This window comes from Trichomonas vaginalis, chromosome I (genome assembly GCF_026262505.1).
Source record: "Trichomonas vaginalis G3 chromosome I, whole genome shotgun sequence".
NCBI lineage: Eukaryota > Parabasalia > Trichomonadida > Trichomonadidae > Trichomonas > Trichomonas vaginalis.
Genome location: NC_067203.1, coordinates 26,901,145 through 26,927,683, shown reverse-complemented (window position 1 = coordinate 26,927,683; position 26,539 = coordinate 26,901,145). Strand labels below are relative to the sequence as shown.

The 26,539-nt window shown below is 36.6% G+C and overlaps 9 protein-coding genes and 11 pseudogenes across 20 annotated transcripts, besides 3 other annotated features; 12 read left to right on the top strand and 8 right to left on the bottom strand.

Moving 5' to 3' along the window:
- Positions 1–97: 97 nt before the first annotated feature.
- On the top strand, positions 98–1,171 carry TVAGG3_1056950 (IS204/IS1001/IS1096/IS116 transposases DDE domain-containing protein; the record flags this gene model as incomplete). Its single annotated transcript, XM_001293074.2, has 1 exon — positions 98–1,171. One exon carries the CDS (start codon positions 98–100, stop codon positions 1,169–1,171), a length of 1,074 nt encoding a protein of 357 aa, XP_001293075.2.
- Positions 1,172–2,169: 998 nt separating this feature from the next.
- Positions 2,170–3,185, top strand: TVAGG3_1056940 (annotated as a pseudogene). Its single transcript has one exon. A coding segment is annotated over exon 1 (1,016 nt).
- A 547-nt stretch (positions 3,186–3,732) lies between these two features.
- TVAGG3_1056930 (protein of unknown function, DUF4106 family) lies at positions 3,733–4,488 on the top strand (the record flags this gene model as incomplete). Its single annotated transcript, XM_051255895.1, has 1 exon — positions 3,733–4,488. One exon carries the CDS (start codon positions 3,733–3,735, stop codon positions 4,486–4,488), a length of 756 nt encoding a protein of 251 aa, XP_051081469.1.
- Positions 4,489–4,639: 151 nt separating this feature from the next.
- Positions 4,640–4,936, top strand: TVAGG3_1056920 (uncharacterized protein; the record flags this gene model as incomplete). The annotated part of the gene is made up of 1 exon (XM_051255894.1): positions 4,640–4,936. One exon carries the CDS (start codon positions 4,640–4,642, stop codon positions 4,934–4,936), a length of 297 nt encoding a protein of 98 aa, XP_051081468.1.
- Positions 4,937–4,943: 7 nt separating this feature from the next.
- Positions 4,944–4,976: a mobile genetic element.
- A 272-nt stretch (positions 4,977–5,248) lies between these two features.
- Positions 5,249–5,322: a mobile genetic element.
- Position 5,323: 1 nt separating this feature from the next.
- Positions 5,324–26,539: part of a mobile genetic element that runs on past the window's edge.
- TVAGG3_1056890 (phage tail repeat-like family) lies at positions 5,640–6,458 on the top strand (the record flags this gene model as incomplete). The annotated part of the gene is made up of 1 exon (XM_051255893.1): positions 5,640–6,458. One exon carries the CDS (start codon positions 5,640–5,642, stop codon positions 6,456–6,458), a length of 819 nt encoding a protein of 272 aa, XP_051081467.1.
- TVAGG3_1056880 (uncharacterized protein) lies at positions 6,598–6,960 on the top strand (the record flags this gene model as incomplete). Its single annotated transcript, XM_051255892.1, has 1 exon — positions 6,598–6,960. The coding sequence occupies one exon, from the start codon at positions 6,598–6,600 to the stop codon at positions 6,958–6,960; it is 363 nt and encodes a 120-aa protein (XP_051081466.1).
- On the top strand, positions 6,979–7,221 carry TVAGG3_1056870 (serine threonine-protein phosphatase family; the record flags this gene model as incomplete). The annotated part of the gene is made up of 1 exon (XM_051255891.1): positions 6,979–7,221. One exon carries the CDS (start codon positions 6,979–6,981, stop codon positions 7,219–7,221), a length of 243 nt encoding a protein of 80 aa, XP_051081465.1.
- Positions 7,226–8,074, bottom strand: TVAGG3_1056860 (uncharacterized protein; the record flags this gene model as incomplete). The annotated part of the gene is made up of 1 exon (XM_051255890.1): positions 7,226–8,074. The coding sequence occupies one exon, from the start codon at positions 8,072–8,074 to the stop codon at positions 7,226–7,228; it is 849 nt and encodes a 282-aa protein (XP_051081464.1).
- TVAGG3_1056850 lies at positions 9,317–10,278 on the bottom strand (annotated as a pseudogene). Its single transcript has one exon. A coding segment is annotated over exon 1 (962 nt).
- TVAGG3_1056840 lies at positions 11,506–12,446 on the top strand (annotated as a pseudogene). Its single transcript has one exon. A coding segment is annotated over exon 1 (941 nt).
- TVAGG3_1056830 lies at positions 13,792–14,052 on the top strand (annotated as a pseudogene). Its single transcript has one exon. A coding segment is annotated over exon 1 (261 nt).
- TVAGG3_1056820 lies at positions 14,142–14,791 on the bottom strand (annotated as a pseudogene). The gene has a single exon. A coding segment is annotated over exon 1 (650 nt).
- Positions 15,243–15,406, bottom strand: TVAGG3_1056810 (annotated as a pseudogene). The gene has a single exon. A coding segment is annotated over exon 1 (164 nt).
- On the bottom strand, positions 15,493–15,823 carry TVAGG3_1056800 (annotated as a pseudogene). Its single transcript has one exon. A coding segment is annotated over exon 1 (331 nt).
- TVAGG3_1056790 lies at positions 16,073–16,650 on the top strand (annotated as a pseudogene). Its single transcript has one exon. A coding segment is annotated over exon 1 (578 nt).
- TVAGG3_1056780 (organellar and viral DNA polymerase type B) lies at positions 17,479–18,393 on the top strand (the record flags this gene model as incomplete). Its single annotated transcript, XM_051255889.1, has 1 exon — positions 17,479–18,393. One exon carries the CDS (start codon positions 17,479–17,481, stop codon positions 18,391–18,393), a length of 915 nt encoding a protein of 304 aa, XP_051081463.1.
- Positions 18,468–19,412, bottom strand: TVAGG3_1056770 (annotated as a pseudogene). The gene has a single exon. A coding segment is annotated over exon 1 (945 nt).
- TVAGG3_1056760 lies at positions 19,449–19,898 on the top strand (annotated as a pseudogene). Its single transcript has one exon. A coding segment is annotated over exon 1 (450 nt).
- TVAGG3_1056750 (protein of unknown function, DUF4108 family) lies at positions 19,915–20,334 on the bottom strand (the record flags this gene model as incomplete). Its single annotated transcript, XM_051255888.1, has 1 exon — positions 19,915–20,334. The coding sequence occupies one exon, from the start codon at positions 20,332–20,334 to the stop codon at positions 19,915–19,917; it is 420 nt and encodes a 139-aa protein (XP_051081462.1).
- On the bottom strand, positions 20,370–21,604 carry TVAGG3_1056740 (annotated as a pseudogene). Its single transcript has one exon. A coding segment is annotated over exon 1 (1,235 nt).

The following is a 26,539-nucleotide window of genomic DNA, read 5'->3' as shown; positions in this document are numbered from 1 at the left end:
CTTGACAAGTAATTTAAGTTTTTGCTTTGTAAAGTTATTTGGTTGGCAAATGCATTGTGTCACTTTTTGTTTGAGTTCACTTTCCGTAATTTGTCTTATGATATTTTTAAGCACTGATTCGCATTATAATGTTGGCAGAAATGCTACAGCGTGCCAAAGTTTAATGATGGACAACCGTGGAAAAGTTGTTGGTGAAACAACTGTTATAAAAAAGAGCTCTGGAGGAGACTTTGAAGGCCCATCCAACATGATGGAAACAGAATGTACAAAGAGGATGATGTCAAATTTTGACTTTACAAATGTTTCCACAGTGGTTCATGACAATGACAATAAAACGAAAGCCATCATCCAGCAATATTCTCCGAATGCTAAAATTACACTTGATCCTCGTCATTGTGTACGTGCAGTTGGCAGAGCTTTCGAAAAGCTTGAAAATGGTGGATATAAAGAAGCAGCAGGAAAAGAAACTGTTAATCAACAGAAAGAAAGTGATTCACAGCCAGCATTCCCAATCAAATCTAAAGCAGAAGAGCCGAAGAAACGTGGAAGACCATTAAAACACCAAGAAAAAGTATTTCATCAGATATATTCGAAAGTTATTAAGTGGTTCACTTTTATTATCATGCTTCCAATTGAAACAACGAAAAAAATTTTTCTATGGAAGAATACATTAAATCATTTTATCGGAAGGCATGAAAATTGCCTTCACGAAAAAGACAAAGAATATCCTGTGTTTCAGCCACTTACAAAACCTGATTTAGCGAAGCAATTTCAACGTTTTACAGATGATGCCGCAAAGTTGATTCCAGAAATTGATCCTAATGCTCAAACACAACAAAATGAATCAATACATCACTCAATGCTTACTCAGTGTCCCAAAGGAAACAACGCAAAATCGTTTGAAATGCGTACGGCTGTTACAATTTTACAAAAAAACGAAGGAGAGAAATGCAAACAAGAAATATACAATCGTGTCAATAATTACCAAATATCTCCTTCAATCCGCGAACTCCAAAAACTTGAATATGAGAAAAATAAATCCAGAAATCAAAAGAAAGCTACACCAGAAACAAGAAAAGAGATCAACAAGGCAAGAAATGCAAAAAGATTTCCTAAGGATAACCCTACAGGTGATTACAGAGGAGGAAAGTGGACCCCACAAGATATCTAATTTTCAAATTTGAAATAAACACATATTTTCTTTGTATTTGAAAATATTTTTATATTATAAGATTTTTGAACCTATAAGTAGCATGAAAAAAATTATATAATAAAAAAAAAAAAAAAAAGGTAGTGGGGCTTCCAGGCACTTCGTGCCTTCTAGCCCTGTTGATGTTTAGTATAAATGAAGTTTATATTCGGAGGGCTTCCAGGCGCGTTGCGCCCTCTAGCCCATAAAAAGTTTAGTATAAATGAAGTTTTTATTCGGAAAATTGTTAGTCTTCTGGGTCGAAAACATTATATAATGTGTCACTTTTCACAAATTATATATGTTTTCATGTTTTGTCAAGACTTCTTCGTAAATGTTTTGTCAAAACTTCTTCGTAAAATCAGACAAAAATAAAGTTTAGGGTAGAAGGTTAGATCTAACCTGTTTTCTAACCTCTTTTCTACCCTCATGAATTTTCATGATTTCATCGTACATGTTTTGTCAAGACTTCTTCGTAAATGTTTTGTCAAAACTTCTTCGTAAAATCAGACAAAAATAATGTTTAGGTGAAGAGGTGAGATCTCACCCGTTTTTTCACCTGTTTTCTCACCTCTTGAATTTTCATGATTTCATCGTCATAGGCACGGAGATAAGACGGTTATTTTACAAAACTGACAACACTTTGACCGAGTAGTTTTTTGTGCTGAACAAATAGTGTCATATAAACATCTGTCAAAAACCGCTTTTTAACTTCACTTAAAATGCCACGTAAGCTACGTAAGAATATACGTAAGAGGAAGAGAGCATTGAAACATCCAATAGTAAAACTGACACCACAACAACAGTTGCAACAACAAATTATGAATGACCCCACTATGTTGCAACAAATGTCAAGCAACCCTATGCTTTTAAACCGAGTTATTGGTGCACAGAGTGGAGGTTTAAGAGCGGCACTTTTAGCGAAAATGGCAGGCTATGGTGGAGCTGCAGACGGAACAGCTTATAACCCTCAAAGTCAAATGAATTTGAGTTCACTCAAAAATCAAATAACAGATGTCAAAAAGTCAAACATAGACATACAGAAACAAATAAGTGAAAACGAAAAGAAACTAGAATATGACAGACACACAAAGAAACTCAATGAGTTAAACGTAGAGAAAAAGAAGAAAGAAGAACAACTGAAAGAACTAAGTACAGAGGAATATGCGAAAAAAGTGTCAGAAAAAGCAGCAGAAGTAGCAAAAATGGAACAAGATGTTATAAATTTGAAAAACCATACTACTCAATATAAAGTACTGAAAGATGAAGAAATAAAACAAAAAGCCCTGAAGACATATATGGATAGCGATGAGTATAAAAAAGAAGTTGAAGCAAATGTAAAGGCAGAAAAACTTTTACAGTTGCAAAACCAAACCGTACAGTATGAAAACTTAGCACAAGAAAGTAAAAATAACGACGCAGCCATGCAAAAGGCAATGAAAAGCGCAGAATATATAAAAGCTAATAATGACTGGTTAGATGCCCAAGCCAACGCTAAAGCAGCCCAACTTATAGGGTCAATAAGGACAAAAATACAAGCGGATGAAGACAGTTCAAATGAAGCTTTAATGAATGCTGACTTTAAGAACGCCTTCGAAGCTCTTCATAGTAAGGTGAAACTAGTGAACGACTTCTCATCTGGAAAGAAACTGAAGTCTGAAGGTTTCGACAAAGAGTTAAGAGAAGTAGCACAAAATATGACGAAAATAACAGATGCAGCAACGAGACAGGCAGTTCAAAGTGCCTATGACGCCGTTAGAGCAACTGTTGTGGAAAGTCAAGAAAAAGAGTTACAACAGACCAAAACAGACCTAGTAAATGCTTTCTTAAAAACGAAAAGTCAGGTAGGACATTATGCTGCAGATGGAACATATGTGCCAGCTGGTGGAACTTATATACCAGCTGGTGGAACTTATATACTAGCTAGTGGAACTTATATACCACCAAACCCTCCAAGAGAAGCACCTGCACCAGGACTACCTAAAACATTTACATCGTCACATGGACACAGACACAGGCATGCACCAAAACCAACACAACAACCAACAGTTCAAAACACTGCACCACAACCAACAGTTCAAAACACTGCACCACAACCAACAGTTCAAAACACTGCACCACAACCAACAGTTCAAAACACTGCACCACAACCAACAGTTCAAAATCCAGCACCACAACCACAAACAGAGCAAGGACATAAAAGAAGTAGAGAACAAGGAAACCAAGAATTCTTAAAAATGCTTAAGGAAGACTATGGTTACCCAGATACTCTTGACTTTAGTGACAGATATAAAGAAGCTATTAGAAAGTTCAAGGAAGGAAATACTGACCCGAACCTATTTAGCTTTATGGTTCAGCACCAAATGGGATATAATTTCAAACCTGGAAAATACAAGCTCGCTAAGGGATATGATTTAATAGCATATCATCCAAATGACATGACTGAATTTACTCCAAGATATTTGGTGTCAGAGCTAAACGATAATTCAACTCTCTTCATGAAACGCGTAAAAAATAGAGACGGAACGAAAGAAGAAAGGTTTATGAGTCCGGATGACTTAGATAGGGAACTTTTTAAAAACGGTCTCGGAATATATGAAATGCCAGCAGATGAGGTACAAGAAACTCCACAGGAAGAAGTTCAGATACAACCAGACATGGAAGAAATAGTTCAGCAACAACAGCTAGAAGAGCCTGAAGGAAACGAACAAATCCCTCCTTTGGAAACTAACTTCACAGAACTAGATGAAGATTTGGAACAGCCGAAAAATCTTGACCCTCAACAAGAGTATGCGGAGAATATGGAATCTTTCCAAGAGTCTAAGAAAAATTCAGCTGACATAGTAGAAGAATATCGAAAAATGTTCGCCGACATACAAAAGACTCCAACATCAGATGAAAATATCCAGCATAGAATGGAAGTACTGAAAGATAATGTACACAAATACAACAATCCTTTTTACTTACGAGCATATAACGTTCAATCTTTGGATGAACTCGGTGAAAATAAAAGGTTAAATTTCAACAAAACATATAGAAATGAAACATTGTTTAAAGTTCATTCAGAACCTAACCAATATGGAAACAAACCTACTTTTGTTTCTGCAGACGATGGAACTACTATCATAAGACAAATTACGGAAAGTGAACTCAAACAAAAAGTGACACAATGCATTTGCCAACCAAATAACTTTACAAAGCAAAAACTTAAATTACTTGTCAAGCTTACTATTCTTATTTTAACAATTAAAAAATTAAATTTTATTTTTTATTTAAAAAAATCATCTTATATCATCTGATATATATATAACAGCATTAATATTTCAATGATTCACAAATCAACTTTTTCATTATTTTAAATAATTATAGAATATATACCGACTTTTTGTACATAAATATTTTTAGATTCAATAATGATTTACGGTTTTTTTCAAAACTTATAATTTTCAAATGAGTGGTATAACTTACATGAATGGCAAAATCGAAAGATTTTGGCAGAATATTCAAGTTGATGAGGTAGCTTGGGGTCAAATTCAAAATTTAATCGAAAATTATAACGCAACACCACATACACAGTTACCAAAAAATCCAGAAATACATACCTGGTTTACACCAAACAAATTTTATGATATCAGCGAAAAATATGATACCACCAAAGAACCCCTTTGGAAAGTTGATGGAGAAATTAAGGATTTGAGGATTTCTCTTCAACATTTCCGCGAGAGGAGAGCCAATCAAAGAAATTAATTCGGTAATATTTTAAAATCGAAAATAAAATCTAATTTTTAACACAAATTAACAATATCGATTACATCTTCTTACTAAGCTCAGTCAGATTAATAAGAATAAACACTTACTTTTTAAAACATTTACATATTTTTTTTCTTCGTTACAGAGATACGCAAGTTGCAGAAGAAGCAGCAACTGTAGTACAGTAATTTGACACTCCGAAATCGAACATTAGTGACTTTGAATAGATTTTGAATTTAATATAGATCTTGATTTTTAATAACCATCATAGCAAGAGCTAGTTGGTGAATGGTATCCGCGAATTTCGGCTTGAAAGTTGGGAAACTTTGTCCGAATGTTAAACTATTCGGACAAAGTTTCCCGCTGTTTGCGAAGGAATTGTTGAAAAAAAAAAAAAAAAAAAAAAAAAAAGTATTGGGGCTTCCAGGGGCTGCGCCCCTTCTAGCCCTGAAGATGTTTAGTATAAATGAAGTTCTTATATACGGGTCTTCCAGGAGCTTTTCACAAATTATATATGTTTTCATGTTTTGTCAAGACTTCTTCGTAAAATCAGACAAAAATAATGTTTAGGGTAGAAGGTTAGATATAACCTCTTTTCTAACCTCTTTTCTACCCTCTTGAATTTTCAAGACTTCTTCGTACATGTTTTGTCACTTTTCTGTCACTTTTCAGGAAAAAACATTTTTATTATTATATATAAATGAATTTTACAAAACCACCGTTACCCTTCTTTGGAAATAAGAGTAGATGTAAAGATATTCTATTGAGAGAACTTAAGAAACTACCGAATGGTCTAACATTTGTAGATTTGTTCGGTGGAAGTTTCTATATATCCCATTTGTGCCATACTGTATTTCCTGACTCAAAGATTATATGCAATGACTTCGACAACTATATGAACCGTCTCAAACATATTCCAGACACTAACAAAATATTGAAAGAGTTAAAAGAAAAGATACCTATAGGTAAGATGGAACGTATACCATTAGATAAGAAAAATATTGTGAGAGAGGTTTTGAAAAAAGCAGAATATATAGACTGGGATAGTATATCTGCTAGACTATTATATAGTGGTGCTATAAGAGTTCATGACATTGAAACACTTATGTCAAAAGTTTTATATCTCAACTATACAAATGTTTTCAAAGAGGACATAGAAAAATATATTGAGGGTATAGAGTTTGTGAGATGTCATTGGACAGAGTTGTATGAAAAATATAAAGACAAGGAAAATGTTTTCTTTATAGTAGACCCGCCGTTCTATAACACATGGGATTTTCAATACCAAGTAGACTGGACTTTGAGAGACTCTTTAGAAACTTTAGACGTTTTACATAACCATCCATGCTTTTACTTTACATCCGATAAAAGTGGTTTGGAAAGTGTCATGAGATGGTTAGAGGACATACATGACTATGAGTTTAGATACGATAAGATAGAATATGAGAGAGGTCCTATAAACTGGAGAAAGTGTCATAACAAAGAAATTTTACTAGTAAGTAAATGTGGTTTGAAATAGGACTACTTGTTTTAGGTTTTTTCCATTGTGTCATTTACTTATTTGACGTGGCAGAAAGATATAGAGAATATGAAGATGAACCAATGCCTGCAAATGTTCAGTATATGTACTCGTAAGAGATATTTTTATCTAATATTAAATGGACGCACAGAACTTAGCGAATGCACAGCAACCTGGACAACCAAACCCAGAGAATATTCCAAATGAAGTTAGAATACAAACTGCAATGGCAAACTATGGTCAAGTGCCAACAGATGTACAAATGCAAACTGCCATGTCAAATGACGCTGCGTTAGGTTTGCCACCATGGTATGCAAATATGAGATGGAAAGAGTTTTATACAAACCCTGAAGTGGGATATAAACAACTTTATGCAGATGACGCGAACACAGGAGTTGACCCAGAATATGTTTTCTACCAGAGGAGAAACAGAATGTATGAGCTCCAGTTAAAGAATGCTATGGAACTCAACAGGAAACGTAAGAGACTAGGCGGACATTAGATTTTTACATATAGTAAAATGGGTTTCTTCAGTAGTATTGGAAACTTCTTTCGAAATGTTGGAAGAGGTATATGGAATGGAATAAAAACCGTAGGAAGAGGAATTTGGAACGGAGTCAAAAATATTGGTAAAAGAGTAGGTCAGTTTGTTGGTATTATACCTAAAGACCCTGAACCAGAAGAACAAGCTCCTGTTATACAACAGCCTGAACCTGCACCACAGTCTAGTTGGCAACCAAATCCAACACCTCAACCGTATTAAAAAATTATATTTTTACCGTTCGATAGTAGTTGTATATGAAACTAAGTTCTAAGTAAAACGCATGGTATAATGGAATTATTCTCTTTCTTCCATCTGTAGTAAACCATACTTGAAAGTCTGAAATACTTCCACTTGGTGGTTCATATAGCTTTGTAGGTTTTTCGTAAAAGTCATTTGCCAAGCATAAGAAAGAGTTTTGAGCGCCAGAAAATGAAGCATGAACAATAATAGCAGCTGGGTCGAAAACATCTTTAAATAAATATGGTTCATCTCTTGCATATCGACTGTAAATATTTGCTAAAGGAAGTTCGACTTTCTGATTTAACATTCTTTGCAAATAATACCATGACATTGCAGTGAATTCTGTATATATTTGTTCGTCTTTCTTTGGATTGTCTTCGTAGATTTGAAATGACACTTGTGAATTTTGTTTGTCATATACAATTCTCACATAAAGTGTGCTCTCGGTATTTGCATATTCATCAGCATATTTTGCATAACATGAATTTATTTTATCTTCTATATTTTTTAACGCAGTCTGTAGAGAAGATGAAAGGTCAACTTGTATTAGCTCAATTTCTTCCCACATTTTTCGTTTCCCTTCAGATATATAATCTATATGAAACCTTACAATAAATGGAAAACTTTTATCTTCTACAGACACAAACTTCATTCTACGAAAGCCAATAGCTTTTGTGACAGATGGGTCTCTTAACCATCTTAACGGGTAGTCAAAACGATAGCCTTCATGCTTTACGGTCTCTGTCTCAAACTTTTGACCGACATTAGTAAAAAGTTCATCTAATGGTTTAGTTGTAGCAACTCTTGAATTTTCTTTTTCTATTGGAAGCATATTTTATCTAGAATAAAAATGTCAAATGAAACAGCGTCTATGAGAGAAATACAACACAACCGACAACTCATTATGCAAGCTCTAAATAAGAACACAACAAACTTTTCAAACTATTCTAAGATATCTGAGTCATTGAAAGAAGGAAACTTAAAACTGACATTAAACCCAATGACAGATGAGTTTCTGTTTCAAGACAATAAGAACCATACTGTCTGTATAAATCCAACAAAAGGAACTTTAAACGAGAAACCTATAAATGAACTTCTTTTGAAAGCAGATATTGACAACAAAGCTGACAAAGAATATGTAGATGCAACAAGAGACTATATTCTCGCATGGACAGATAGAACATACCCACAAAAACATCATACCATAACATCTATGACGTAGATGAACTACCAGCAATGTTAGATGACAAAGCAGATAAAACATATGTTGACAATAAAATGTCAAGTGAAGTGACAAGAGCTGACAAAGAATATTCTAAAAGACTCATACACATACCATATCTGATATTACAAACTTACAAGAAACCTTAAACAAGAAAAGTGACGTTGGACATACACACGATTTCTTCGCAACTGTTGGTATAGAAAATATTGAAGGAACGGTTGAAGGAGCTGGTGGGGATGTATTAGATTGGAAACCTCCTAACTTTCCACAAGGTTTAACATCGGAAGAAGACATAACAACGATGAGATACATTAGATGTAGAATGTCTATGTCATGGAGGATGAAACAAAGTTAAATTCACTGCTCAAGATTTATATGATAAAACTGACAAAACAGAGCTTCAAACGTTAAAGACAGAAATACTTCAAACACTATATCCTATAGGTTCTATTTACACGTCAATGAACTCTACCAGACCAGAAGTAGTACTTGGTCTCGGAACTTGGACTCAAATAGTCGACAGGTTTTTGTATTGTGCAAACTCTTCAAAGGAAACAGGTGGAAGTAAAACGATTTCAGGTGCAAATTTACCTGCGCACAGTCACTACGTAAGTTTAACTACATCTGAAGCAGGTTTGCATAGTCATAGATTTTGGGATTGGTCAGGAATGACAAAAGGTAAAGGATATGATGTTAAAGAGGACGTTAAGTTTGCTATAAATTGTTACTGAGTAACACTGAGGTAGGAGGAAGCCATACACATCGCGTTTCAGGGTATACGCAAACAACGGGACAGAGTAAAGACTACATGCCACCTTACATGACAGTTTACGCATGGTATAGAAATGCTTAGTCGTCATTTTCAACTTCTTTAGCATATTCGTCAGGAGTTGTCTTATATTTGTTTAGGAACTGTCTTTGAAAGTATACCACCTTGAACTTTGACAAGTTTGAAACGAGGTCTGACAATAGTAGTTTTATCTTCTGCTTGCAGTGTGTACATTTTGCCATGTTTGCCTAAAACTTCATAATATTCTCTTGTATACTTTCTTCTATTTTACGAACACGAATGTGAGTACCTGTCGAGTTCCCATTGTTGTCATAGTCAATAGTATTTTCATATGGGTCGCGTTTAGGTATTTCTATTTTTTACTTTGTCACCTTTCTTTAAGTTTGAAGCCTGGCATTCTTTCTTGTTTGTCTCTTTTGACTAAATTGTTAAATATAAAGTCTTTCTCTAAGTCGGGGTTGTTTTTCATTTCTTCGGGGGAGTGGTTTCCCAAACCTTTTTGTTTACGGCTATTGTAAATATTTAAAACTTGTCTCATCTTTGCCATGGAGAAGTGTCTATACTTGTCGTCATATGACATTTCATCTACCTCACCACCTTGTGGTTGGTTTAAGTCTCTTAAGATTTTATACAACTGTCAATGACACCAAGAGCAGAATGGTTTTGGTCGACAATGAAATATTGGTTTACATTTTTTGAACGCAGATAGTTTTTAATATCGTCTGATTTGAAAGAACGTTCACAGTCAGATGTCAGTTTTGTTGGATGGTATTTGTCAACGAATATTGTCAAAGCAGTTTTCACATCTAAAAATATTTTTGGACCATAATGGTATGGCTTCACAGTATCTTGTGTTTTGACCGACAAATATTAGCCAGTATGGTGGTCCATCTGTTCTAACTCTCGGAATGTTTTCCAAGATATCCATAAACCAAGCATTTGGTGTTGAACTAAAGATTTTTATCATGAGTGCTTTCTTTGTCGCTTTAGAAACATAGGGGTCCTTGTTTGGATTCGTCATTTTTTAACCCATAAGAAATGGGTTTATTTGGCGCATTAGCAGGAGTTGCATCCAGATTTTTGCCCGCAGTGGGAACAATAGCCAGAGGTGTATTTGGAGTTGGAAGGAAGATTTTGAGTACATTAGGTATACTTAAAGAGAAAGCACAACCTATTATACAAACTGTACAGAAGGTTGGGATGTAGCACGAGATGCAGCAAATCTTATTCCAAATCCTGAAACAAGAGGAAAAGTTCAAGGATGGATGGACAATGTAGGAAGACAAGCAGGAAACTACTATAACAAAGCAAATGACTACTATAACCAAGCAGGGCACTATATGGACCAAGGTGAAAGATTCTTTAACAGAGGATATAACCATGCACAAGTGGGTAAACAACAACCAACTCAACCGCCTCAAACGTGGGGAATGTAAAATTTTTTACTGGGATGAAATGAACAATACAGCATTGAGACAAATGGGTTCAAGATGGATTTGTCGACTTCCAGCAGTTACACAACGTGTTTGTCAAGTTCTTCCTATACCTCAGGAAGTTTTAGACCGACTTAAAAAACCTAAACAACCAGTTGAAAACAAACCAAACTAAAATTTTTTACTGAGATGAAATGACCGAAGAAGTTGAAACGGTAGATTTGACACCACAAACAAAAAGTTCAGAACCATTGTCAAAACCTGTCAAAGAATTACAGATGAAGAGAAAATTCAATAATAGAAGTGCCAGAGTCTGGAAATACAAACCTAACTACAAAGTCACTTTTCATAGAAATGGAACGGCTAGTATCTCAAAAAAACAGACTCTCACAAATAAAATATTGAAGTCTGAAGGAGCTTTCGAGACAACAGATGGAAAAGTTTACTTCACTGACCAACAGTTCATTATAGAACATCTCATTGACTTAGAGTCGAAATATTCTAAACTTTACAACAAACACAAAAAGTTGAAAGGAAAAAAAAACAAATGGCATATGATATTTATGAAGATGTTGACGACACAACTGTTCCTGCAGGTGAGGTAAGTCAGAGGAACCGAAAAGTGACGAAAAACCGATAGAAGAAGAGAAACCAAAAACTGAAGATAAACCAAAACCAAAGTTTAGTTTCCAAACTAAACCAAGTCAACCTTCATTAGCTGGTATGGGTTGGCGTCAAAGACTTATGGCAGCAGGCGGTTACGTAAAGTAAAGAAAAAAACATTTTTTATTTTTATAAAAATGCCCCCATATAGAATGGATAGAAAATCTGCTAGAATAAAAGCAGAGTTAGAAAGATATGGTTGGAAAGTTTCAAAGAAGTTTAAATATAGGAAGGGAAGACCCATAAAAGTCTATGACAAATTGTCTGGTCTTCGCTATGAAATGGACTTAGAAACAGCACGCGCAAATTATCCAAACAGATTAGAGAGGTTAGAAGAAGAACGTCTTATGGACATACCTTTCGATGTTACTGAGCCTCAAGTTGAAGGACACGACGGCTTTGCCAGATTCTACTGGAAACATGACGAACAATTGCATCCTTTGAGAAGGAAAAAAGGAAAAGGTGAAGACGCACATGCTCCCATGGAAAGAACAAGATATGCATATGAAAAGTACCGTGAAGTTAGAAGTCAAATTACATCTGGTCGAACCTTTACAGTAAACTTTGACGAAGGAAAGAACAAAGAAGGCTTCATGGGAGTACTTGCTGCAATTCAAGATGGAAATAAGAAAGGATACAATCTCAGATTGACCATAACAGATTTGGACGGTCATATATACTATGCGCATGGCAATGTCACAACAGCTGCAATGCTTCTTGACGCTTTCAAGACTACAAAGAGAGAACAAATGGTTGACTCCGACTCAGACATTTTGAATGCAATTGAAGGAATTGTAAGCGTGAAGTTCGAATGGTATCAACCTAACCCTCAAGCAGTCAGACAACATGCTGGATACTTCCCGTTCAGAAATAAGTCTGACATTGACTTGACAAGGTATGGAATTTACAATTCAATTGAAACAATTGTCAATGAACCTTGTATTCTTACATGTCTCAGGAACTCTGGTCTTGTTACAGATGAGAAGATGAAGTATCTTGAGTCATGTGTGAAGACAAGGTACATTCTCAGAGGTCAATTGGCAAAAGTTGCACCGTTGGCAAATGTGAATATCCGAGTCAACATTCCGACTGAGAAAGGTTCTTCACATGACGACTATGTTGTTGACAAAGACTTACCATGGTTGAAGATTGTAATTGTCCACAACCACTTCATGTTGAACGAAAGTCTTACAAACCATTGTTCGGAAAAGGCAAGTGCAACATTGTCAGAGCTGTAAACATTCTTTTCGAGAAAGGTTTGTTGGAACCAATTCCAGATGACAAGCTGACAGAAACTTTTGTACCAAAAGACGAAACAAACTTTTCACTGTTAGCAAGACCAAAAGTTGTTCCAGACAAAGTTCTAGTACAAAAGAAGTACACAATTCCAAAAGGAGTTGGATTGTTCGGATACCAACCTGAACCAGAAGAACTTCCAATGAGGTTGCAAGAACTTCAAGATGCTATAAACAAACTTCCATTGAGACATCCAATTGACGTCAAATTGTATTGGAGAGCTTCTGAGTTAGGTCAGAAGGTTTTATATGAAACAGGTTGCTTCGACGATGTTTATGAGATAACAGGAGAAGTTTCTCAGAAGATAAGAGACTCACTTGAATTTCCACGAACTGGTCCGATTGGATGCGACAAGTTCGACTCAGATGAAAAGATATACTATGTCGACCTTAACGCTGCATACATGAGGTTCGTCCAATATATTCCAACTGGAATTCCAAACGAAGACGGTGAGTTCCCAGGAAGGAACTATACAGTTGGAAAAGTCATACAACAACTGTATGATATTAGGAAAGCTTCAAACCCCAAACTTGCAATGACACTCAAATTGCTTATGAATTCGACATGGGGATATTCCATTAAGAAACCTCAAGAGATGAAGAGTAAACATTATGAGAAGGTCGACAACTTTGTTGAAAGGTTTTCTCCTTTTGTTTTTTGAAGTACGAATTCACTCAAGGTCAAAGTGGCTTAGTAACCACATTAAAACCTATTGTCGAACATTGTCTTACCCTCAGTTCGCAAAGGCAGTCCTTGACAACTACAACAAATTCTTCTCCGAAGTCAAATCGAAAGTTGTGGTTTACTATGAGAACATCGATGCACTCATGACGAACGAAGAAGGCTATAACAAACTCATTGAAATGGGCATGGTCGGTGAAAAGATGGGTCAATTCAAATTGGACAAAATTTTCACCGAAGTTCATGTAATATCGAAAAGGAAGTACTGGGGCATACTTGAAGACGGCACAGAAATAAAACATTGCATGAAGTAAAAAATTTTTATTCGAATTTGAATCGGACAGGTCGAGTTACACCATTCTTGGTCTCAAACTCATATATAACCTGTTTGTTTGTATTTTCGTCGACTATGACACGAGACACGAACATTGACCAAAACGGACAAAAAGTGTCATTTTCAGATGGTCCGCAGCCAATCGCATTCGAGCACTTCGAAGAAGCCTTACGTTCCAAGGGAGAGGGTGTCTGGTGCAAGGAGAGGTCATGAAACTCTACGAGCAGTACATCCTCAATGCCTGGGAGGACAAATCGTCCTTGGATTGGCAATTCTACCAACTCCTCTGGGACGACCTCCTACGCAACTGGGATGACGAAAGAGTCCAATTCAGAGGTCGGGAGCTAATTGTCCAAATTACCTTAATTTAACCCACTTAATGAACTAAACACCTAAATTTACTCGGGGTTTCCCCCTAAAATAAAATTTTTTTACTCTTAGAACCACTCGAGGTTCTCCTTACGGTTGTTGAGCTTGTCACCGTCAATGTGTCTGACCTCGTCTTCTTGTCTGGATTGGAACCCATTGAATTGCGACAAGCTTGCCCATGGAGATTGAACCGCGATTCCGAAGGTTAAGGTTCAAGTGTCCCAAGTTGTTGAGGACTGGGGTAAGAACCTTGCCTGTCTCCTTGTTGCGGATTTGGTATGGGTAGGGTTGGGAAATTTCGTAAGCGTCATCGGCAACAAGGGTTGCCCAAACTTCCTCTTCTTCGTGTTTCTCTTTCTTCATTCTTCTTCCTCTTCTTCCTCTTCTTCCTCGACAATTCCTTCTTCAATTCTGTGTTCACGAATTACGGTGTTGATGTTCTGTCCTTTCCGAGTACCTTCCAGATGGCGTCTATCTCTTCGAAGAAACGGTAGATGAGTCTGGCAAGGTCTCGGTTCTCTCTCGCGTAAATGCGCAAGGTTTCCGTGAAATCGTTCAGGCGTTTCTCATTGGAAGCTTGGTTCATGAGGACATCGGCTTTGAGCTTGGTCATCTCTTCATAAGACTACTTTGGAGAGTCTTAACGGTGTTTGTCAGATGAGCTTTCAAATTCAAAATTTGAATTTGAACTGGGCGCTTGTTGGCAACATTGAAAGGACATCTGCCATTGTGTTCGGCTTCGGTGCTTGTTCGGACATCGAAAAAATGAAGTGGTTTGAGAATGACGGTTTTACTTCAAAAAGCTTGTTATGACGTTAGTCATACAACAAGTTTAAAATAATATCTTGTTCTTCTTTCTGAACGTTTGTTGTCTCTTCCGATAAAAGTTTCGAACATGAGAACCAAAAAACGTTTTTTGAGATTGCGGAAGAGTTCAGGCAAACGTTCATATTCTGGATATGTTGGAGCAGTTCAAAACATCTGAGCTGACTTTCGGACAAAATTGGGACAATGTCAGAAAATTCATCTTTGGTCGGACTGCTTGAAGGTAAGTCCCTTACATGTAAGTAGCTCTGGTAAAGTCTTCTCATTTCTGCTAACTTTTGGAGTATAGCTTCGAGTTTAGAAGTTTTAATTTTTAATTGTCTTATTCCACTCTTTACTTCTAAACGGTAAGTATCCATGAGGTCAAGAGTAGCTTTGGTAGCTTTAAGTGGAGCTATCTGTTCCTTGACCTCTGCAATTTTGGTTGCAATTGTGGTTTGAGCTCCTTCAAGTTCGCCGTCTATGTCGTTCTCAACGCCTTCAACCATGGCTTGAAACTCTTCATCGGTCCATTGAGATTGGTGTGGGACGAATTTAACTTGCTTCATTCAAAAAATGAAAAAAAATGTTTTTACTCAAAACGTTTAAGGTTGACTGAACTGGTTGGATGTCGCCTTCACAGGTTATGTAGAACGGCTGACCCGAGAAGTGAAGGAGAGACTGAATTGCCAATTTATATGGGGTAGGGGGTTCTCCTTGTTTGGTATTTTTATCCAAGGACGTTTGTTTAGGAACTTAACAAGAGCTTCTCTTTTGGCGTCCTTTATGCCATCGTAGGCTGTCCCGTCTGGTATTTGAATTGGAATTCCAGTCGAAGTCTCGAGCTGAAGTGTAGACCTTCCAGAAATAGTGGTGAACTTGACCTTGGGCTTCATTACCCTGCGCAAGTTACTGCTTAACAACTTCATTTATCTCTATAGGTAAATTGCCTCGTCAAATCCTTCTGGTATTCCGAGTCCTTCCATCCGACAGGAAAATATTTTCCCGACAACTGGAAAAAAATTTCCCGACGACAGAAGGACTCTTCCAGTTGTCCGTCCGTAAACCATTCAAATTTTCGAAAATTGAGAACTTTTGGTCGAACTTCAAAAAAGTTTTTCCTTCCGACAGGAAAGGTTTTTCCTTCCGACAGGAAAGGTTTTTCCTTCCGACAGGAAAGGTTTTTTCCTTCCGACAGGAAAGGTTTTTCCTTCCGACGGTTAAGCCACAAACAGATGTCCGACGTACCACCAACCGAGCCCATTCCCAAACCAGAGGAACCTAAAGCACCAGCCCCTGCACCTCCGCAACCTCAGTTCCAGCAAGTCCCTCCACCAAATTACTACCAATTTCCACCTCAAGGTTACTACCTACCACAAGGCTTCCCGAACTACCCTCCTCCTCAGCCTTATGCCTTACTTCCCCAACCCTTGGATGTTTATGCAAAACCCTGCCCCACAATTCCAATCTCAATCCAAGAGAGACCAAGAGTTCGAGGAAGGTCTGAACCGCTTACGCAAAGAGTATGCTACTACCCCAATGGAAGAAGACAGGCTTTCAGTCTCTTCCCTCAAATCGACCGATTCGACTCGTACCACAGATTCGGTTCGTGACCGTAAGACTACCTCAAGCAGTCTGAGAGACTCTTCATCTACAACCATTTACAGTTGGAGCTCTCAAGAACATGCGCAATTACGAAGGTCAGACACCAGCTGGAGACCGCAAAACAGACGTACTCGCAAGAGCAGTCCAACTGGTCAAGACAAAGACTGAGATAGTCGACTTCATTCTTGCAGCTTGCCCATACAAGTAAAAAAATAAACAATTTACGAGTTAAACTTTTTATTCTTTCTTTTCTGAGTTGTTTAGAGCTGGTTTCTCTTGTAGGAACCTTTCGTACTCTTCCATGGTCATGTAATTGCGAATTTTGGTACGCAATTCCAGGTTCGTTGTTTTTGAACCTTACGTATGTAACGCTTCCATCCTCCTCAGGGAAGTAAGCTGCTAACATCTGACCAAGTTTTCTCGGTGACTCGGAGCTCATAAAAATGTCACTTTTTAAACGTTAAGTTTTAGTCTTATTTTACCCTTTGTTTACCCTTTGTTGTCAAGGTAGTATTGGAGTGCAATTTCTCCAAATTCTCTGTGTCGGAGTTCTTCAGCATTTTCCAAGGTGTCCTGGAGAACTCAAAGAAGTTGTCAAGAACATACTGCCATGCTGCTCTTCTGAGTTCGTCGGTATTTTGGAAGTGTTGCACCTTCGAGTCTTCGGACATGAAAAAATAACACTTTTTCTATTAAACCGTTTACAATTTGAATTTTGTTGCTGAATTCAGCAAAAATATAATTTAGGGTAGATGGGTATATCTAACCTCTTTTCTAACCTCTTTTCTACCCTCTTGAATTTTCATGAATTTTATACAGAAAATGCTTGTTTTGAGGTCGAGCCACTTTTGGCTCCACCGTATTCTTTCAACCAAAACTCATGAATTCGGCAAAAATATATTTTAGGGTAGAAGGTTAGATATAACCTCTTTTCTAACCTCTTTTCTACCCTCTTGAATTTGTCATGAGTTTTCCCGAAATAAAAAATAAAGTTGGTTTTTTTAAAAAAATATTTTTTTATTTTTATTGTAAGAACATGTTAGCAACAACAGCACCAAACTCGTTAGTCATGAACCCAACTTCAATGTTAGTAGAGATGAAAAGCTTCATTCCTTCTTCATATACTTTCGAAACAAAAATCCAGAAGATAAAGCAAGAACTTTTAACAAGTACTTTGGACTGTTGTGCGAAAGATGAAACAAATGAAGAATATCTTTATGAAATGCAGGATATTATTGACCATTTACCCAAATTGCCTGAAATTCAGCAACAAAAGCTTACTATTCCAGAATTCGATGAAATAGAAGTCAAAGCAACTGACTCAGTAGAAATAAAGAAGTTCATACGAAAGGTTAACTATGAGTTTCTTGGATTTCATTGCAACCACAAAGTCATGGACAAAGATTGCGATATGGTATATAAGAACATCTCTGACATATACAAATCTGGGGAGTTTAAGACCTACGACAACTTTGTTTCGTTAGTTGCAAAATGTGTATGGCAGATAAGAGATAAAGATAGAAGAGGTAAGATATGGAATGAACAGATAAAACCCGCAACTTTTGAGTTAAAGAGAGCAATTGACGCCTTAGTCATACTAGCAGGTAAGGTTTCAGAATATAACGCAAAAATGAACCCACAATGTTCTAAATGTAAAGCAGCAATGAGGAAATATAACTACTCCGTCAAAGAGATAGAACGTATGCGAAACGACTATGCTGACTTAAAGAGGGAGGCAGAGAAACCAGCAGAAGATAAAATGGACATGTTGACATTTCTAAACAAAAACTATCCAACAGCTGACGATTTCCTTCTTTCAGATGTCAAGAAGAAATATAAAGAAACCTTCGGCATTGTTAAAACATTCGATGTACTGACAGAAGAAATAGAAGCTACGAAATTGTTTAAAGTCTCACGAATTCACAATGTTTACCATGTAAAACGCTTATAAAATAACTGGGGTAGAAAAGAGGTTAGAAAACAGGTTAGATCTAACCTTCTACCCTAAACATTATTTTTGCTGAATTCCGTATGAAAATCGTGAAAAATAACAGAGTATTTTGACAACTTCAAACAAGCAGAGTAAATGAACCATTTATTTTTCTTGACTTTTTACAATTTGAACTTTGTTTGCGTAGATATGAATTCTGAAAGAAGTATGAGGGTCTTGTATGACTTTGTACTTCTCCCATAGTTCATGTCTGTCAAACTTACCTGCCATGGACTCTTTCATAAGTTCCATGAAATCGTCTTCGGACAATCCAGGGAAAAGTATGATATCAGTAAGTATTCTTTTAACATCCTTACTTAAACTCTTTGCTGTCTGTACACAAATGACAACAGAGATGTTAAAGTGTCTGAGCTTTTAAGAATTCGACACATATCTTGTTCTCTGTTCTTTAACAAAGGATGAGAGCGAAATCATCTAAGATAAGAAGACATCTATGAGGGTAAGTCTTCCAATCGTAAGATTGCAATTTCTTCGAAATGTATTCTATCTCTTTCTGTTTGTTTCTGAAGTGTTTCTTCTCTAATATTCTCTGCATTTCCTCATTTGGGTCTTTAAACTTAGAATTATATACTCATTTATAGCATTGTACTTCAAAACTCTTCTTTGGTACTTCTTTATCCAATCCAACAACTCAGTATCCTTTATACATACTAACTTAGACTTCTTTATAATATCTTTGAACGAATTGACGGTTTGGTCAAATTGACCGAAGTACTACAAATGACTACTAACTCATAGAATGGGTTCTTCTCATCTAGTTCTTGTTGTTGTGCAGCCATTTTAAGATAAGTGAAAGTCTTGCCCGACCCAGGTGGTGCGATTAGACCTGTTATACCATTCTGAGCAAATAGGAACTTGTCATGTATGGGTTTTATCTGAGCATTTTCTAACTTCCTCTTGTTCTTATTTAAAACATTCTCAAATTTCTTGTCAATGTCAGCAAACTTTTTTTCTAACATATTTTTAGAAAAATTAAAATTTTTATCTTTTTGAAAATGTCTAGCGATTTCGCTATCTATATTCGAGACAAACTTTTCGACAGCAAAACATCTGTCGACCATAAAATCTTACATAGTGTAAACAAGAAAGGTGAATTTGTTCTAAAGTTCTGTTTCTGGGAATATGACAAGAACCATAAAACATTAGGCAGAGAAGTCTTTAAGTTTGTCAATGACAGACTTGTTGACAGAGATGACGCCTCTTGGAGAGATGAAGTCCAACAAAAGTTCTTAGAATGCAAAGAAGACACATGCGCTGTTCTTGAAGATGAAATAGAAACAGAATAGAAGAGCTATTAAAGGACAAAGAACTTTTACATAAATATGGTTCTGAGAATTTGACATAACTCCACCAGAGAAGAAGAAGAAGAGAGAGAAGAAAGAAAAGAAAGTAGAAGAAGAGAAGAAAGAACCAGAGCCAATTCCAGAGAAGAATTTGACATGTAAAAATAAAATTTTATTTTTAGAACATTTCTGGGTCAATGTCAATGTTCTCTTCCTCTTTAGGAGCAAACACTGGCTTAGACTCTAAAATCTTTTTACCCAATTTACCTTGAACTTCAACTATCTTAGACTCATAATATTCATAGTCGTCTGCTTTCTTTGGTTCATAAGGTATAACAAGTTTGTATGCTTTGCCTTCTTCGAGTTTTGAGAACTTTCTGTCAAAATTTTCTTTGACTGTCAACATACCGTCAATGTCTAAGTCTTCAAATTTCGCACCATTTTTAGTCACAATAGCAAACTTAACTGGTTCGATGTTCCAAACTTTGTCAAATGTAGACTTTTCAAAATGGTAGAAGTAAACATTCAAATATGCGAATGGGTCTAGTTCTTCTTTGACTTCTGTCATGTACTTGTTTACTGAGATGAATTTTGCCATCTTTTCTATCGGATAAAAAAATATTTTTTTAAAATTTACTCAGAAAAATTTTTCTTTGTATATACGCCGTTCTGAACATCTAAAAGATTTTTGACATTTGCCAAGAATGTTCGTTTAGACGCTGTCATATAACCATACTCTTGGCAATATTGTTTATATTCATCGTACAATGACCTTTCATCCAAACACTCAAAGTTAGTCTCATCTATAAACAGTTCATAAACACTCTTGTTTGCTTCTAACAATGTTTGTCTTTCTTCGGTATGTGGAATTTGTCTTGGATTGAACTTAGAAATATCTAATGTCATAAAATATGAGAACAAGTGGTTGTAAAAGTCAGATGTCAAAGTTTCTGACAAAGCGTCAAAATATTCTGTATCTTGCATATGAGAATCTGACGTTCTGACAACTACATATCTTCTGTCAGAACTTTCTAACTTCATCGGAACGGCGTTGTTTGAAACCATAATGAAATTTGCAACATTTTCACAAACTCTTTGGTCTTTATATTTTCTTTCAACAACTCCAACTTTGTCTGTTATAAGACTCTTCAAAGCATCTGAGTTTAAAACCTTTGTTGTATCTATACTTTGAAGTTCGTTACATACTATAAGTTTCATATTCTCTATTGAGGAGTTAAATTACCGCAGATGTTTTCTAAGTTTGTCATATTCGGGTTCGAATAGCCCTCTAACAGTTTGCATAAGATATCTGTAAAGAAAGTGTTCTTACCTGTTCCTTGTTTTCCAATTATGATGAGAGCAGTTTCATTTTTAGCACTTGGATGTTGTAAGATGTTTGCAAACCAACATAAGATATACTCATAGACTCTTTCGTTTCCATTGCATATAATTTCTTTGACATGGTCTAACCAAGCTTCTATAATATTTTCTTTCCATTCTACTTGTTCGTATTTATATCCAGTGAAGATAGAATAGAAGTTTGGAGAAGGTGTATAAAACTTTATACCTCGAACTGAAAAATCTTCTAACTTTGACAATAAGATATCCCAAGCATCTAACATCTTCATACCAACTTGTACGACTTTTATTTTCTTAAGTTTCTGTCTACATTCTTGTTCTGAAACTATGGTTGCTCTTGGTTTGTTAAAGACAACATCCCATTCTTTCATGACATAACATTCTGGGGCAGAGTCAACATAAATGACTAAACGTTTCAAATTCTCGACTGCTTTGTTATAGTCTCTAAATGGACACATATTTCTGAATGCTTGGAAGTCATAAAAATCTGAAACATCTATTCTGTACATTTTTATAAAAATAAAAAAAAATATTATTTTTTTATTCTTGACTTTGTTGTTCCATTTGTTGCATTTGTTGTTCTTGAGCTATTTGTTGTTGAAGTTGTTCTTGTAATACAATACTTTCACCAGTTGCATCTTCCAATTCGAAACTTTCTGCCGTCATTGACAAATACATAGGACATAAAAGTTTTACAGGAACAAAGTTTGCGTCAACTAATGTTAACGTTATGCCAAAGTGTTTGAGTTCACTAAGCTGAAAATTCTGCATTCGAATGAACAATAGGCAAACCAGCAGAGAAAGTGTTGTTTATACGCATAGTATCTTTTGGTCATAGTAGTTTCTGTCGACATTCGAATAACACTTTGAACCTAAGTTTGAAACAATATATAAATTGGTGTGCTTAATGTCAATGGAATAGACATTCCTTGTATGACACCTTTTCCTGTTATAGGAAACTGTTGGTAGTAAAAACCAGAAATAAGTTTTGTATTATAGCTCATATTGTTTATAGTAAACTCAGTCGGACATCCAAACATAATGAAACCTGCTCTAGTTGCAGCACATGTTACATCCGTCCTTAAAGTATTAAATAAGTCAACAAAACCTGTTGGTGGTATATCTGAGTAAGTATCTTCAAAGAAGTATTTTTTACCATTCACAACAACAAAGTCTTCTGGTGTCAAAAGAGCAAAACAGGCTTTAGTCGTCATCGTGTTTAAGTTAGTTTACAATATCGTCCTTGAGGACTTTGTAAGTTTGTTGTTATAGAATTATATGACTCAGGGTTTTTAGTCGTAATAGTATAAACCACTATGTCTTCTGCCATTTACTTAGCAAGTAAATTTTAATGAAATGTTGTGGTCGTCAAATATTTTTATGACGTCTGGGAAACTATATTTTAAGTTCAACGTTTCACCTCCTTTCATAACGTATATCTTGTCAATGACATTATATGAAACACCACAGCAAGCAATGTCGGGTTCTATTTCTTGATGTTTATATCGTCTGCCTCTGTCAAAAGTTTCAATAGTTCTTTCAAAATTCATGAGGTGCGATGACATATGAGTTCACTTTTACAGGGTTGTGTTCACCAAGTTTAACATTATACCCAAAGCTTGACAAATCTTCTCCTGAGTTTTAAGTTTGTCTTTAAGTTGTTGTAGTCGTTTCGAATATCTGCAACAGAACTTAAGTCTCTGCTAACTTCAGGATATGTTGGTTGTTCTTTTACAGGAACTATTGTTATACCATCTTCGTCTCGTATGGTTTCCCCACTTCAACATCTCTTTCTTTGACATTGACAACAACACTTTGACTGTTTGTTTGAGTTGGTGAATTTAACTTCACATCTGCCACCGCCATTAAACCTTTTGAAACACTTACGCTTCTATTTTTCGGAAATGACATTTTACTTAGAATAAAAAGATGGACGTATTGAGTATCTCTTCGAATTGAAGCAAACAAAGTTTACACACACAAACAGTACAAGTTCATTGACAGAATAGTTCTTTACACAAACAATGGAAAATGTTATAGAATAGCAATATTTGCTGAACCAAAATATTTTCATAAAGCAAAGAAAGTTGGTATAACTGAAATGGTGAAAGTTCTTGACGTTGACAAAAATATAACAACAAAACTGACCGATATTTCTAAAGGTAAGTTTATAATACAATATTTAAGTTGTTAAGCAGTACTTGCGCAGGGTAATGAAGCCCAAGGTCAAGTTCACCGAGCTATTTCGGAAAGGGCTGGCACTTAGAACTCGAGACTTCGACTGGAATTCCAATTCAAATACCAAACGACCCTTTTCGAGCGCATAAAGACGCCAAAAGAGAACTCTTGTTAAGTCCTAAACAAACGTCCTTGGATAAAAAAACAAACAAGGAGAACCCCCACCCCATATGAAATTGGCATTCAGTCTCTCCTTCACTTCTTCGGGTCCAGCCGTTCTACATAACTGTGGAAGGCGACATCCAACCAGTTTCGTCAACCTTAACGTTTGAGTAAAAACATTTTTTCAATTTTTTGAATGAAGCAAGTTAAATCGTCCCACACCAATCTTCAATGGACCGATGAAGAGTTTCAAGCCATGGTTGAAGACGTTGAGAACGACATAGACGGCGAACTTGAAGGAGCTCAAATCCACAATTGCAACCAAAATTGCAGGGTCAAGGAACAGATAGCTCCACTAAAGTACCAAAGCTACTCTTGACCTCATGGATACGTTACCGTTTGAGAGTTCAAGAGTGGAATAAGACAATTAAATTAAAACTTCTAAACTACGAAGCTATACTCCAAAAGTTAGCAGAAATGAGAAGACTTTACCAGAAGCTACTTACATGTAAGGGACTTACCTTCAAGGCAGTCGACCAAAGATGAATTTGTTGACATTGTCCCAATTTTGTCCGAAAGTCAGCTCAGATGTTTCGAACTGCTCCCAACATATCCGGAATATGAACGTTTGCCTGAACTCTTTCGGTCCTCAAAAAACGTTTTTTGGTTCCATGTTCGAAACTTTTATCGAAGAGAGACAACAAACGTTCAGAAGAAGAACAAGAATTATTTTAAACTTGTTGTATGACATAACTGTCATAACAAGCTTTTTGAAGTAAAACCGCCATTCTCAAACCACTTCATTTTTCGATGTCCGAACAAGCACCGAAGCCAAACTCAATGGAATGTCCTTTCAAGGTTGCCAGACAAGCGCCCAGTTTCAACTTCAAATATGAATTTGAAAGCTCATCTGACAAACACCCATTAAGACTCTCCAAAGTAGTCTTATGACAAGAATGACCAATCTCAAAGCCGATGTCCTCATGAACCAAGCTTCCAATGAGAAATGCCTGAACGATTTCACGGAAACCTTGCCATTACGCGAGAGAGAACCGAGACCTTGCCAGACTCATCTACCGTTTCTTCGAAGAGATAGACGCCATCTGGAAGGTACTCGGAAAAGGACAGAACATGCAACACCGTAATTCGTGAACACAGAATTGAAGAAGGAATTGCGAGGAAGAAGAGAAGAAAGAACACGAAGAAGAAGAGAAGAAGATGAGAAGAAAGAAACACGAAGAAGAGGAAGTTTGGGCAACCCTTGTTGCGATGACGGTTACGAAATTTCCCAACCCTACCATACCAAATCCGCAACAAGGAGACAGGCAAAGGTTCTTACCCCAGTCCTCAACAACTTGGGACACTTGAACCTTAACCTTCGAAATCGCGGTTCAATCTCCATGGGCAAGCTTGTCGCAATTCAATGGGTTCCAAATCCAGCAAGAAGACGAAGGTCAGACACATTGACGGTGGACAAGCTCAACAACCGTAAGGAGAACCTCGAGTGGTTCTAAAGTAAAAAAATTTTATTTAGGGGAAACCCCAGTAAATTTAGGTGTTTATTTGGAAAGTATGTTAAATTAAGGGTAATTTGCAATTAGCTTCCCGACCTTTGAATTGGGCTCTTTCGTTATCCCAGTGCGTAAGTCGTCCCAAGTTGGTAGATGCATCCAGACGATTGTCCTCCAGCATGAGAGTATGCTCGTAGAGTTCATGATTGCCTTGCACCAGACACCTCCCTTGACTAACGCTTCGAAGTGCTCGAATGCGATTGCGGACATCCGAAATGACACTTTTTGTCCGTTTGGTCATGTTCGTGTCTCGTGCCATAGTCGACGAAATTACAGACAAACAGGTTATTATATGAGTTTGAGACAAGAATGGTGTAACTCGACCTGTCGAATTCAAAGATCCGATGGCGACCATGAAATTAAACGGAATAGCTAGAAAGGAATATAAAATGACTGGTTGCCACACCTCCACCTCCCACCACCTTTACCTGTTCCTCAAGTAAATAAGCCTTTCCGTTCCAAGAATTCCCCACATTTTAATTTAATTCGAATAAAAATTTTTTATTCATGCAATGTTTTATTTCTGTGCCGTCTTCAAGTATGCCCCATACTTACGCTTTGGAGAGACATGAACTTCGGTGAAAATTTTGTCCAATTTGAATTGACCCATCTTCTCACCGACTAAACCCATTTCAATGAGTTTGTTGTACCCTTCTTCGTTCGTCATGAGTGCGTCAATGTTCTCATAGTAAACCTTCACTTGGATTTGACTTCGGAGAAGAATTTGTTGTAGTTGTCAAGGACTGCCTTTGCGAACTGAGGGTAAGACCAATGTTCGACAATAGGTTTTAATGTGGTTACTAAGCCACTTTGACCTTGAGGGAATTCGTACTTCAAAACAAAAGGAGAAAACCTTTCAACAAAGTTGTCGACCTTCTCATAATGTTTACTCTTCATCTCTTGAGGTTTCTTAATGGAATATCCCCATGTCGAATTCATAAGCAATTTGAGTGTCATTGCAAGTTTGGGGTTTGAAGCTTTCCTAATATCATACAGTTGTTGTATGACTTTTCCAACTGTATAGTTCCTTCCGGGAACTCAACCATCTTCGTTTGGAATTCCAGTGGAATATATTGGACAAACCTCATGTATGCAGCGTTAAGGTCGACATAGTATATCTTTTCATCTGAGTCGAACTTGTCGCAACCAATTGGTCCAGTTTGTGGAAATTTCAAGTGAGTCTCTTATCTTCTGAGAAACTTCTCCTGTTATCTCATAAACATCGTCGAAGCAACCTGTTTCATATAAAACCTTCTGACCTAACTCAGATGCTCTCCAATACAATTTGACGTCAATTGGATGTCTCAATGGGAAGTTTGTTATAGCATCTTGAAGTTCTTGCAACCTCATTGGAAGTTCTTCTGGTTCAGGTTGGTATCCGAACAATCCAACTCCTTTTGGAATTGTGTACTTCTTTTGTACTAGAACTTTGTCGGAACAAACTTTTGGTTCTGCTAACAGTGAAAAGTTTGTTTCGTCTTTTGGTACAAAAAGTTTCTGTCAGGCTTGTCATCTGGAATTGGGTCCAACAAA